The sequence below is a fragment of the Mastigoproctus giganteus genome, chromosome 10, assembly GCF_048544385.1.
Source record: "Mastigoproctus giganteus isolate SK-2022 chromosome 10, ASM4854438v1, whole genome shotgun sequence".
In the NCBI taxonomy this organism is placed as follows: Eukaryota; Metazoa; Arthropoda; class Arachnida; order Uropygi; family Thelyphonidae; genus Mastigoproctus; species Mastigoproctus giganteus.
In genome coordinates, this window is record NC_143584.1 from 116,639,963 (window position 1) to 116,654,315 (window position 14,353).

The 14,353-nt window shown below is 36.9% G+C and overlaps 1 protein-coding gene across 4 annotated transcripts in view; it reads left to right on the forward strand.

The window, feature by feature from the left end:
* Positions 1-14,353, forward strand: part of unc-104 (kinesin family member unc-104) — a 1,041,320-nt gene that overhangs the window by 72,668 nt on the left and 954,299 nt on the right. For all 4 annotated transcript variants that reach the window (XM_090382707.1, XM_090382708.1, XM_090382709.1 and 1 more), the window contains exon 3: positions 7,786-7,868. In XM_090382707.1, coding sequence (XP_090238833.1) covers positions 7,786-7,868 — 83 coding nt within the window. The remainder of the gene's footprint in view (positions 1-7,785; positions 7,869-14,353) is intronic.

The following is a 14,353-nucleotide window of genomic DNA, read 5'->3' on the forward strand; positions in this document are numbered from 1 at the left end:
TAAATTTGTGTAGCCAGAAGAGCAATTGAACATGCATTCTGTGTTGTGCAAGCATGACACTTAGTATCGAAATGGCACAATTCACCATGCAACAGAAAGTTGTGTAGCTTTTGACTTGCTGAATTAAAGTTTTCTGTTACTGTGCAAAGTAAATTCAGGCAGGAATACAGACAAATTCCAACTGAATGTCATAGCATAGTGAAATGGAATAAAAAATTGTTGGAAACAGGCTCTATGTTGAGGAAGTAAGGAAATGGCAACCAGGCAGTGGATGCAGATTGAGTTAAAGCAGTCGAGGAAGCTTTTCAGTGTTGACCCTGCAAATCCATTTGAATGGCTAATTGCAAACTGTGTAATCCATGATCTACCATACATGATATTGTGCACAAAATACTATAGCTTAGTGCTTAAAATGTGACAAACCTAAATGGAGCACATTTGCTCAGGAAATGTTATCACGGATATATGATGACATTACATTTCTCCATTGTGTTGCCTTCTCTGATGGAGCCACTTTTGCATTTCTGGTCTGGTGCATCAACACAACTGTTGAATCTGGTGAAGTGAAAACCCACATTGTGGTAATGGAACACAAGTTTGACAGCCTGAAAGTGAACGTGTGGTGAATGTGCCATGATTCTGGATTCCATAATTGGGCATTCTTCTTCACAGAAGTCACATTAACAGAAACAACATAACTCAACATGCTGTGAAATTATGCAATCCCTTGAATACCACAAGGATACTTTTTTTCCAGCAAGATAGAGTCCCACCACATTGCTACAATCTATACATTGTAGCCTACTTAAATGAACAGTTTACAGAGAGTTGAATTGATTACAGAGAATTTACAGAGAGATGGAAGAGCAGGTCCCATCATGGCTTCCTAGGTCTCCAGATTTGACTGCTTTAGATTTCTGTTTATGGGTGTACATAAAATACCTTGTTGTACCAAACACCAGTGCAGGATGTGACTGAGCTACGCAGTGAATAATTGCTGCTTGTGAATCTGCAAAACACCCGGTGACAGATGGAATACCACTTTGATTTCTGTTGGTGGGGATCTAATACATTTTGGAAGTTTGTACATCTGTGATTAAAAAAAATCATGATTCTATCACCATTGCATGTATATAATGCATAATATATAAAATGCATATAATGCATAATATATAAAATGCATATAATGCATAATATATAAAATGCATATAATGCATAATATATAAAATCTATATAATGCATAGAATATATACATTTTTTATTGGTAATAATTCTGCCAGACACACTGTATAATAGAATGTAATTACCTCATTGTCCTTGCTGGCAAAATTCCTCTGTATCATTGACAAAATCCTATGAGCTGCCTTAGCAGTCAGTCTGAACTGTTCAGAGACTTTGTGTCACAGTGAACAATTACCCCTAAGTCTCGTTTGTTCTTCACTACCTTGAATTTGGTTCTATCTAGTTTTTGTGTTATTCGGAGAATACTGCTGATTATGCAGTACTTTGTATCCTGTATCAAATTTATTTTCAGTGTTAAACTTCAGTTGTCACTTGTCAGTCCACATGTCCAGTTTTTCTGATTTTGTTTCAGGAGTATGCCTTGATTCTTGTCATTAACCACTTTGTCAACTTTTGTATCTTTTTCAAACTTAGACAATAAATTTAATGTGCCTATATCAATATTGCTAATAATATTGAAAACAGTAAGGGGCCCAGCACCAAATGCCAAGGGCTCCACAGATAATATTGGTACAAGAGCAGTGCCCATTTATAACCATCTTCTGCCTTCGCCACTCAACCACCCCTTATCCATAGCTGTTCTACACTACTCTAATTTGTATAGTAGTCTTTCATGTGGAACCATGTCAAAAGCTTTACTGAAATCCAAGTGTATAATGTAAAATTATTTTTTTGCATTGAGTTCCTTTGTTGCTGCATCATAGCAGCTAATTAGATTAGTCAGACAAGATCTTCCCCTAACAAATGTGTGTTGAATTTTTGTATAACTCTATTTCTCAAGATGATCCTGCAATACTTTATTAACCACTGACTCCATTATTTTCTCTGGAATTTAGGTCAGGCTTTCAGGTCTCTAATTATTCCCTTTGCCCTTTGATTCCCCCTTGTGAATATGTGAGACATTTACACATTTTCAGTCTGTAAGGACCTCACCTAAAGCATCAATTGTCACAAAATCATTTTTTTTTTTTTAAAAACCCCAAACATGAGAGGTATTAGAAACTATAGTACTTAGTACTGTGCATGGGTTGGAGGTTGAGAAGACAAAAGATGATACTTCTTGACATTAGACTTGAGCTTCTGTAGACTGTAATTTTCAGGAAATACATATGAAGGAAAGTTGTTCCAGAAAATGGCAGTTGAACGAATAAACGAGGAAGATGAAAAGTTGGTTCTGTGAATTTGAAGTTGGACAGTAAATGGATGTTGGCTGGTGGTGGTACATGTTTGGACTGTTTTAAGAGAGAGAGAATTATAGAAGCCAGTTCAGAAGAACAGTGCTCATGGAGGTATTTGTAGAAAACGCATGCAGCAGAAACAGTACATCTATGAGACAGAGGGTGGAGAGACTCTGTTAGAGATGAGTCATTAATTAACCTAACTGCCCTCTTCTGAATGGAATCTAGAACCCTGAAGAGGTTTTGGGGGCACCGCCCCAGATGTAGGAACAATATTCCATGGTAGGGCGGATTTGCTATTTGTACAGAGTGAACAGCTGTGTGGAAGAAAAGTAATGCAGAGATTGAAAGAGAAAACCAAGTTTTTTAGATTCATAGGAAGCAATATTTGAAATGTGCTTGTGCCAAGAGAGATTAGAAGTCAGGGTAATCCCCAAAAGAGATATAATTTTTCCTAGAAATCGGAGTGTCACTAAAGATAAGCATAGGAGCAGAAGAATCCTTTTTGCGAGATATAAGACAAGACTGAGTTTTAGAAGGGTTGAAATAAACTAAGCTGTCTTTGCCCCACTAAAGAATTACCTGAAGATTGGCATTTAAGGAATTGGTAGCAGATTTTCGAGAAGTTGAAGCTGATTGAGCAGGGCAAGGTTTCTCAAACAGGAAAGTAGAATGCAATGTGCTATCATCAGCAAAAATATGGATGGGATTTCTGGTCAATGGAAGAAGGTCATTAATATACAAGAGGAAAAGAGTTGGGGGGAAAGAACTGAACCTTGGGGGACACCAGCATGAGTGGAGAAGTTAGAAGACAGAGAGCCATCTACCATCACCCTCAGTGAGTGGTCAGAGAGAAAACTGGATAACCAATTACAAAAAAAAGTTGGCACACACCATAAGATGGAAGCTTGTTTAGAAGTCCTTTATGTCAAACATGATCGAAAGTCTTCGAGATGTCAAGAGCAACTGCTTGTGTTTTCCCGAACGTTTCCATTGAATTTGTCCATAAATGGGTAATGTAAGCCAGAATATCACCAGTGGATTGACACTGATGGAATCCATACTGGTGATTATTGATTAGACAGAAGGTTTCTAGATAGTTTAAGAGTTGACGGTTAATTGATTTCTCCATTTCTTTAGAAAGAGTAGAAGTAATTGCAATGGGACGATAATTGGATGGGATTGATTTGTCACCCTTTTTAGGAACTGGCTGGATATGAGCTAATTTCCAAGCAGAAGGAAAAACACCTTTGGAATAAGAAAGTAAAAAAAAGGCGGCAAAGAACAGGAGCAAGTTTAGGAGCACAGGTTTTGAGAACAAGTGAAGAAATACCATCAGGACCTGAAGCTTTCTTAGTGTCAAGATTTGTCAAAATCCTTCTGACATCCTTTTGACAGAAGACTACAGGAGCATTGAATGGAGCTTGCTGGGAATGGTGGGAGGTGTTTTTACCAAGGTCATTAATGTGTATGAGTTGGAAGAAAAATGGGATGCTAGCAGGTCAACTTTATCCTTGGCTGAAGTGACAACAGAACCATCTGGTTTTGACAGAGGTGGGAGCAGAGAAGGGCAAAAGTTGTGGTCAATAGCTTTGGCAAGAGACTAGAATGCTCGGCTACCATTAGGGCAAGAAGCAAGTTTTCTACTCTTAGCCTGTTCAAAATCTAGTTTGGACTGATTAATAACTGCTTTAAAATTTTTGTGAGCTCTGAGGTAGGCAGAAAATGAAACTAAAGATTTGGAAACAAGCCAATTACGATATGCAATGTTCTTCTCTTGAACAGCCTTAGCACATTTTTTGGAAAACCAAGGTTTAGATAAGGGATGTGATTTTAAGGTGGAATGTGGAATAAAGGATTCCGTAACTACAAGACTAATATCACTGACACGATCTGAGCAAACGTTGACATCAGAAATTTTGAAAAAATAATCTGACCAAGGAAAAGAAGAAAAGAAATCTCGCAGATCGTCCCATTTTGCATTCTTGTAATGCCAAACAACACGAGATATGGAATAGCCAAGAGATAAAGGCTCCATTGGAGAAGAGACAATCACCAAGTTGTGATCTGAAGTGCCTAAAGGACCACTCACTTTGACTGTGTACTTAGAAGAGTTGTTTGTGAGAAAAAGATCAAGAGTATTGGCTGTATGAGCAGGATTGTCTGGTATTCTGTTAGGTAAATGAACAATCTGTTCATTTACCTAACAGAATACTTTTGCAATGCGAGGTCATTGCAAAAGCCTCAGCATCTCATCCAGCTGGGTCTGTGTGACTAAAGAATGGAAGCCAGCTGGAGTTGTGAATATTAAAATCACCAAGGAAAGTTACCTCACTGTTAGGAAAGTTGGACTGGAGAAAGTCAAGTTGCAAAGAGAGGAAGTCAAAGAGTTCCAAGTGACTAGTGGAATTGGGAGAACAGTACAGACAACAGATGAATCTGACAGAATGAGGTAGGGAGATTTTAAGCCAGGGAAGATCGAAAAGAGGAGATTCCAAATTACCAAGTCTCTGACAGGGAATATCAGAACGGACATTTGCACAAGTACCACCTTTGAGGCGAAAGGAATCATACAGCGAATAATTAGGGCAACTGAGATGAGCAGTGATTGAATTAACCGATAACTGAGATTCTGTGAGAAAAAGTACACGGGGTTTGGCAAACTGTAATGGACATCATTGAGATTATAACAGAGACCACGTATATTTCTGAAATGAACTAGGAAGTATTTGGGAGGTTTAGATCTTTTTGCCGGTAAGTTTGCTCTATTAGTTTGACAATTCATGGTGTATTCAATAGTATGAAAAGGTGGGTGGGTATGCTGTATGAAGTAATGAAATTTGTGGATATGGCCTACACATGGGCAGAATATACCAGATCCTTGATATAGCGTGGCTTAGACAATGCCCCCCCGCATACACACTACTCAAACTCCCTCAAGTGACTATCTGGCGGAGTAGAGACAGCAAGATTATACACTTGCTGATCTGGAAGCCTCCTAGAGAGTTACCAATAGATTCGGTCTGGTGTACTAGCTAGCGGCTGGCCTGCGAATATCGTTTTAGGCTGTACCCTCGAAATGTAAGGAAGTTTGCATCCCACCATGGTGTTCATCATAACCTCAAAAGAATCAATCATATTGCAAGATGGAAGAGTTGACCGGAACTTAGCTCTGGAGACTAAATATGGGTTCCGCCACTTCAAGCCTCCAGTAAGCAAAGTAGTGGTATTGCACTGGTTGATGAGAGTCATACCACCTAGTATTGCCTGGTAACACGGAGGGGCGGCATTCCTCCGTGTGGTGTGGGCGCCACACGACGACCCCTGCTTACGTTGATTCACACCTTGGTGGTCACCCACAGTATGCTTGCGCATGGGAGTTATACCCAGGATTATTAACAGTCCCACCATTGTGAAGTTGCAAGCAGAGGATTTAGCTGTCACAGACCATCTGGACTTCGTCAAAATTGGGTTCACCTTACTTGAGTGGATCCAATTAGTTACCCAAATATCAGTTCCATCAGCGTTTTAGACTCCCAGGTTGCAAGCACAGCTTGTCTGGCCTAGCTGAGAGAATGTCTGTGACAGGCTCTAGGACCCATTTAGCTCTGAGTTATAATTTATATGCTTCTGGTATTCCCATTCCAAAAAACTCTTTCACTTATGAATACAGATGCAAAATATCTATTCATTTTGTCAGCAACCTGAACGGGATCATCAACAGTTATGCCATTCATAACTAGTGGGCCAGTGTGGTTCACTAGTTATGTTATATTATCCCTTTCCTTCTAGTGTTAACATAAGCAGAAATTTCTTTGCTACTTCTGTTTGCATCCTTATCTAAGCACTTTTTATAATCTGCTTTAGCTTGCGTAACTCCCTTAGTGAATTGATTGCAGTCTAGTTTGTGTTTATTTTACGTTTTTGTGTCCCCTGATAATTTATAATCATTCCATGCATTTTTCTTTTATGCCATTAGTCTCATTAGTTCATCTAGCATCCATTTAGGTCTAAACCTCGAACAGTATCTTTTAGATGGTATAAAAAGCTTAGTATCTTGTTTGACTATCTCCCTGAATGCCTTCTGTTTAGAATTTGCATTCGGTAACATCATCAATTGGTGCCTCTGAAGGGAATTTAAAACTGTTTAAGGCCATTGTAGTCATCTTTACGATAGCAAAATCCCTTCTCTTTACCTTTGACAGTAGTTATATCCCTTAAGTTGATCTTATATCAATATAATATGATCTTTGCCACATGGTTCCTTTATCTACATATTCTTGATGCATGAAGAGTCACTGCTGAGAACTGGATCAAGATTATTGCTTTCTCTTGTCATGTCTCTAACGTGTTGATGTAGAAAACAGTCATCCTGTAAATTCAGAAAATGTCTGCTACTGTGGTGTGAGTGACCAACCCTGAAGTTCCAGTTAATATCTGGAAAATTAAAATCCCCCATTATAAGACATTTCAATATGCTGGCCCATTCTGTTTCTGTGTTGTTGATCATTAAACTCATCACAGTCATTTGCCATATATCAGACTCCTCTCATTTTTGGCAGTGTTATATTAGACCAAACTGATTCTACATTGCATTGGCCATCCACATCAACTGAGTGCACTGTCTTAGATTCTATATGCTTCTTAATGAAGTACTTAATTCCCTCCATTTTGTGCTGCTTGTCCTTCCTGTTTATGTTGTACTCACCATATTCAGTTTATACGTCCTTTATGTCTGAGTGCCAAATCTGATATCCCTACATATCCTCATTTGATGACATAGATTAATCAGTGCTTGAAGTTCATGAAATACTAGTATCTATTTAGTGAAACTATAAATACTAGTTTTTATGATTTAATAAATATTAACAGAATAATGCCATAATGGCACTAGTAAACAAAACTAATTTACTAGTTTTATTTTCTAGTGCCATTATGGCATTATTCTGTTAGTTTCTTGTCTTGAAGAAAATCTCAATTTCTTCTTAATTTGCAGTTGTTAATTAATTTTTTTAACTTAGTTTAATTTAATTTTTTTTTTTTTGCTTATGTACAGGTAGCAGTATTTCCTTGCAAGCAAAATTTACTATATTTACCTTAGTACTTTCATTTGGTAAAAAAGTGAAGTTTAATTTGATTTTAATCACCTTGTAGTAATATCAAATATGTTCTTGTATGATGTAATTGTGCATGAAAAATCATGTGCAAAATTTAATTTCCAGAGCTCAAATTATTTTATTATTTTTATTTATTATTATTTGTATTTACATTGCTTTTAGCTGTATAACAAATTTGTATTTAAGAAATCTTTATTGCATCCTGATAAAGCTACTTGAGTCATCAATTGTTTGTTTTTCTCTTACAGCTATCGTTAACCCTAAAGTTCCTTTAGGGACTAAGGATGCTGCAAAGAGTTTTAATTATGATTATTCATATTGGTCCCATGATGTAAGTAAAGCAGTTTTATTTTGTTTAAATAAAATATAACTTTTTCATGTTTTTTTTTCGTACATAGGAATCTTTACTTTTCAATACAGATTTTATTCATTATCTTTTTGAATTTGAACAATTGACAGTTGTTTTTAAATTTGTGCATTTCTGCTACTTCATTCTTTTCTGAATTAATCATATTCTTATGTGTGTACAAACTCACTTACCCACACACAATAATCATGTCTGTTTTAGTAGCTTTAAAGTATAATGGATTCATTTGACACATGAATTAGGTGAATGTCTAGGTTTTTAAATGGCATAAAATATTTTAAAGTTCATAGGCAAATTTCCTAGTATTCCATACAGTATACATTTGCTGTGAATGAATATTAGAAGTACGGTATATTAGCAGTGGCAAATGTTGCCACTGCTAATACAGTTGATTGTGTACAAGCAAGCTTGTGCATAAATGAACTGTATATAAGCAAATATTAGTCTGTGTATCTTCTGCTGAATTCTGGAAAGACAAAATACAATAAACATTTTAATACAATAAAAAAAATAATAATAAAAAAGTCTCTCTCTCTCTCTCTCTCTCACATATTATTTACTAGAATTAACTTAAATTTAATTTTAGAAGACCGTTTACATTTGCATTCACATATGATCTTTTGGTGTGTTAAGAAGTTCACAATAGACAGCTAAAGTGAAGTCTAGGACAAAAGCCTCAAGCTATGCAAGCCATTTTATATGTTAGACATAGCTTCTTTCTGGACATAACTTAGAGCAAATTGGGGTTTCAGCATAGTGAATGCATCAGTCTGTATTGTGGAGACACCTTTCCATGAGTTTTCCTAGTATTGCAATACTCTAAATAAAAGTCACTGCTCCAGTGAAGAAGTATATTGCTTTTTATTTAGGTTCTGGTAGTGGCATAAACTGTAAATAAAACACTATACAGTAAACCCCCGCTATTCGCGGGGGTTACGTTCCTGAGAAATGTCGTGAATAACAAAAACGCGAATACTGAGTTATGGCTCCCATAGTAATAAAGGGGTTCCGTTCCAAAGTATGAAATATATAAGAAAAACTAGTCTAAAATTTTGTCTATGTATGTATTATATGTACCTTCATATTATGACTATGTACATAGTGAAATGCAAGTATATTGCATCGAAATAAAAATAAGAAACAATTTAATATTAAATGTAATATTTATTAGAAATTTCAAACAAATCTTTCAAACCAGCATTTGAAAGATTTGTTTGAAATAACAAATCTGACATAAAACTGATACACAATGCGCATGCATTTTCTCGTTCTAACAGTACTTTGCATTTTCACTTTCTAACAATATTTTACATTATATCTCTGTAATGTTTTGCTTTGTTGTTTTACGTAATTGCTGTAGCCAACAATATCGGTGTGCAGGAAGTTTCATCACAGATGCTGAAGTTGTAATAATTGAGCTTCATCTTAGGATACTGAAGTTCTGATAAGTCAGATTTTATTCCGGTTAGCCCATTAGGGAAAAAAAAAATTTCGATAGGGTATATCTTTTCACAAAATGCAGACTTCGTAACAGCATACACACTGCATGGTGAATTTTTTTGGTGTATTGTGCACTGAAAAAGAATTTCTCCCTTGAAACTGACGCATTGCCGGAAAGCGTTCTCACAGTGTTCATACAGCACACCAAGGAAATATTATTATTAGCTTTATGGCGCAAGGAAGCCTGACACGTTGCACCAGCCAAAAAAAAAAAATTTCCTGAGTTACCCTGAGAGAGAGAGAGAGAGAGAGAGAGACACAAAAGTAGAAGGGAATCACCAAGAAAGAAAAGAATGATGATATCCAGCTCAGGACTTTGGGTGTACTAAACCCATAGTCACCAGATGTTAGCCCCTGGGGTTAAATATATTGAAATATTTTCTAAGAATACTTTTTGACCAGCCTGTTAAATGTAGTTAACCGTTAGCTTTGTATTGTTGGAAAATATTGCAGTTTTGTGAAGAATACACATTTCAAGAAACAATCCATTATTCATAGCGGGTGTTTTTTTCTTCTTCATTTGCATACCAGCTTTCGAAGTTTCTCCCTTATAATGTAGCTATCAATAGATGAATTTCCTTGATTTTGTGTTAGTAGATACAAAACACATTGAAGAAAGGAATATGGTCTTTCTTCTTTTTCAAAAACAAATATTGCAGATTCTTTCATTGTTTCTTACGGCAACAAGCATTTTTTTTTTGCCTTCTCCATAAAGCTGTACCAACTTAGAGCTCTGACATGTTGGCGGAAAGCATGCCGACTGGGCTAGCCAGGCAGGTAAAGTGCCTGCCTGGCAACCCAAAGGTCGTGGGTTCGAATCTCGCCTTGGGCTTGGATCAGAGTAAAATGCAAAAACTTTGGGAGGTGCATTATGGCCACAGAAGCCGATGCGCGAACAACAACAAACAAGCGGAAAGCGTTCTCACGGTAGACCTTCTCCTTTTGCAAATAACAGTGTATGTTCGCTCGCTCTCTAATAGAAGAAAATGAATAGAGTATTGCGTTATACTGGTCCAAGGCTAGTTAAGTTATGGAGTAAAAAAAGTAATCGAAAAAGGCCTAAAAAAATGCTCATTTGGTGTCATATTTTTGCCATTTGCGTGAAAATCAATAGAAACTTCTGAAATTTTAAGTGGGAAAGTTCAAGAAAACAGTTCTGGTTTCAGCTATACTGAGTTTCAGCACTGTAATTAGTGTAAAAAATTAAAGAATTTATGGATTGAAATATGATCTGGGTAGATATTTACCCAGAGGAGAGGACCGTATACTGGTTAATATAAATGGATAGATCCCATCCACCCCAGGTGGATGGGATCTATCCATTTGTATTATTTTTATGCATAGCTTCAAACAATTTCTTCTACACTTTCCTCTCAGTTATCACAAAATCTTTTAGCTTCCTGCCAGAATTTTTATTTCTTCTGGCTTCCCCATCCATAAAAAATTTCTTATGTGTGAATTTAGATGCAGAATATCCTTTCAGTTTGCTGGTAACGTTTATCAGAATCATCAACAGTTAATCCCTTCATATCTAGTCGATCAATGTGATTCAACCTCTTCCTTCCTTCTGTTTATAAAAGTGAAGAAATCTTTTCTGCTTTTTATTGCAGTAGTGGCATGTGATGCAAGAAAGCAAATGTATGAGCTTATGCAGCATCAGCCAACAAAAAAAAAAAAAAAAAAAAATCACACCATTCTCTCCAAATTCCTGTCCAGTTCCTCCTTAAATTTATTCAACCTATCAACTTCCACAACAACAGATGGAAGTTTGTTCCAGCAATTAACCACCCGCTGGCTAAAGGCAAATTTCCGCACATCTATTCTACATCTGTCTTTTCTTAATTTGAATTTATGCCCCCTTAGGTTCGTAATCTGAACAAGTGGAAGGATCCCATCAGAATTCAGCGTGCTCAACCCACTCAAGGCCTTATATACCCCAATCAGATCACCGCGCAGGTGCCTAGTCTCCAGCCACTGCAATTTGCAGAACTTAAGCCTCTCTTGATAAGAGGATCCCTTCATTCCCCTCACCAATCTTGTTGCCCTTCTCTGTACACACTCAAGTAAATCTACATCCTTCCTAAAATGAGGCCTCCAGACCTGTACACAGTACTCAAGGCGTGGCCTGACCATTGCCTTATACAGAGGGATAATCGCCTCCTTTTCCCTGCTAGAAAAATTCCTATATATCATTTACAAAACCCCATGACCTACCCTGGCAGCCTGTCTGCATTACTCAGAAATCTTCATATCTTCCTGCACAATTACTCCCAGGTCTTTTTCATTTTCTACCACCTTAAGTGTAGTACCACACAGTTGGTACGTTTCTCTGGGGTTACTTCTACCCATATGCAGTACTTTGCATTTGTCAAGGTTAAACTTCAGTTGCCACTTCTTAGCCCATCTGCCCAAATTATTTAGATCCTGTTGCAGTAGCACACTGCAATTACTGTCATTAACAACCCTGCCAACCTTTGTATCATCTGCAAACTTCGATATTAAGCCTTATATACCTTCATCAATATCATTGATAAATATACAAAACAACAGTGGACCTAACACCGAACTCTGTGGGACACCACTAATAACATTAGTCCAAGAAGAGCAGCACCCATTGATTACCACCCTCTGTCTTTTCCCACTTAACCATCCTTTTATCCACTGTAGCAACTTACCCTTAATACCATTCTGCTCCAATTTGTACAATAGTCTTCCATGCGCAACAGTGTCAAAAGCTTTCCTGAAATCCAAATATATGATATCAAAATTATTTTTTGCATCCAGTTCCTTTGTAACCACGTCATAATATCCTGTCAAATTTGTCAGACAAGACTTTCCCTTAACAAACCCATGCTGTGTCTGAATTATTGCTGCAGTCTTGTCTAGATGATCCTGTAATGCATCTTTAACCAGTGACTCCATTATTTTACCCGGAACAGAAGTTAAACTAACTGGTCTGTAATTACTCGTGTCACCCTTCGATCCCCCTTTGTGAATTGGGCATACATTTGCACATCTCCAGTCCGTGGGAACCTCCCCTGAGTCCAAGGATACTTTCATAATTATGGCTAAGGGTTTGCTTAGTTGCTTTGCAGCCTCCTTTAATATAACTGGATAGATCCCATCCACCCCAGGTGCTTTTCTTACGTTTAACTTCAACAATTTCTCTTCCACTTTGCTCTCAGTTATTACAAAATCATTAAGTATCTTGCTACAATTTGATAACCTTCTGCCATTTTCAAACCTTAATAATTCCTCACGTGTGAATGTAGATGCAAAATACTCATTCAGTTTGTTTCCTATCTGAGGAGGATCATCAACAATCGAACCATCGATGTCAAGTGGACCAATCAGATTCATCCCCTTCCTTTTAGAGTTTATATAAGTAAAGAAATCCTTGCTGTTTTTCTTAGCATCTTTTTCCAAGGATTTCTCGTAATCTGCCTTCACCTGCCAAACCTCCTTTGTGACTTAATTGCAGACTAGTTTGTATCTACTGTAGTTATCTGTATCACCTGATAATTTATATTGCCTATAAATTTTTTTTGCCAACACAAATCTCTTTTTAAGTTCATCTGACATCCACTTAGGTCTATGCCTTAGGTCTATCCCTCTCAGTTGGTGTAAATAGCCTAGTAGGTTCTCCGATAACATATCTGAATGTTTCCCATTTGCTATCAATAACTTCATCAGTTGTTCCCACTGCACAGAATTTAAAAACACTCTGACATTACCGTAGTCATATTTATGAAAGCAGCAGCCCTTTCCCTTACTTTTTACAGTAGTTGCATCTTTAAGAAGCCCACTGTAGCTGAGTGGTCAGATGTGAGGGTGCCTGAGTGACTGGGGCTTGATCCCTGCTCACTCAAAAACTACTAAATATTTTGCTGCTGCTTGTATTCTCTCTAACATGTAAACTCCTCTGATTGTGTACATTCTGGAGTATAAACAGAAAATTATTATTATAATTAAATGTCACATCAGTACATTGTGAATACCATCATATAGTGGGTCTTTTATCTGCAGATTCTTAATGCATGAAGGGCCAATGCTGATAATCAGATAAAGAATATTGCTTCCTTTTGTTGCCTCTCTAACATGCTGGTGTAGGAAATAAGCATCCCATTAATCCACAAGATCTTGTTACTGTGTGATTGACAAACCCACGAGATCTAGTTAATCTGATTTACTGGTCCACTCTATATGTCTCTACAAAATACTGACCACCCATATCCACAGGATGCTCTGCTTTACATTTTATGTGCTTCTTAACTAAGAGCATAACCCTCCTCTTCCCATCCTAGCACATTTGACTTTCTTTCAGCTATTTCTTAATTTGCAAAAATATCTAGCTGGCATCCATTTTCCTCACTGATGCTGACATCATTGCTGCAATGGATGCATTCCTGGAAGTCTAAGATAAAACTTTTTTTGCAGCTGGATCCACTGAATTGCAGAATCAGTGGCAAAAGTGTATTGACTATTGACTCCAAATGGGACTATGTTGAAAAGTAACATGTTACCAGATTCCTCAAATAAACCCTTCATACTCAGGTCACAAACTTTTCAAACACCTCTTGTATATGTAACCTACATAGATTAAATTGCCAGTTGTATCTAAATGCTATTGTATTTCATTTAGGTATTATATGATCCTTAATTAATAAAATACTTTTATGATGATGTGGAAATTATATGCCATACTAAAATTATGAATTGCATCATATAATAATTAGAATAGAACCAGCAATGTCTATAAGATAGTAATAACAGGTAAATTTTATTACTTATATGCACTAAAAGTTGACAAAATTAATGAATGAAGACACTGATTTTGTATTTTATAACTATTTTCTTTACATATTGATAGGTACTTTGTTGAGACTCAGCACCCATCAGTATGTAAAAAGTTATTGTTTGCTACTGTGTGCTGTATACCAGCATAACAA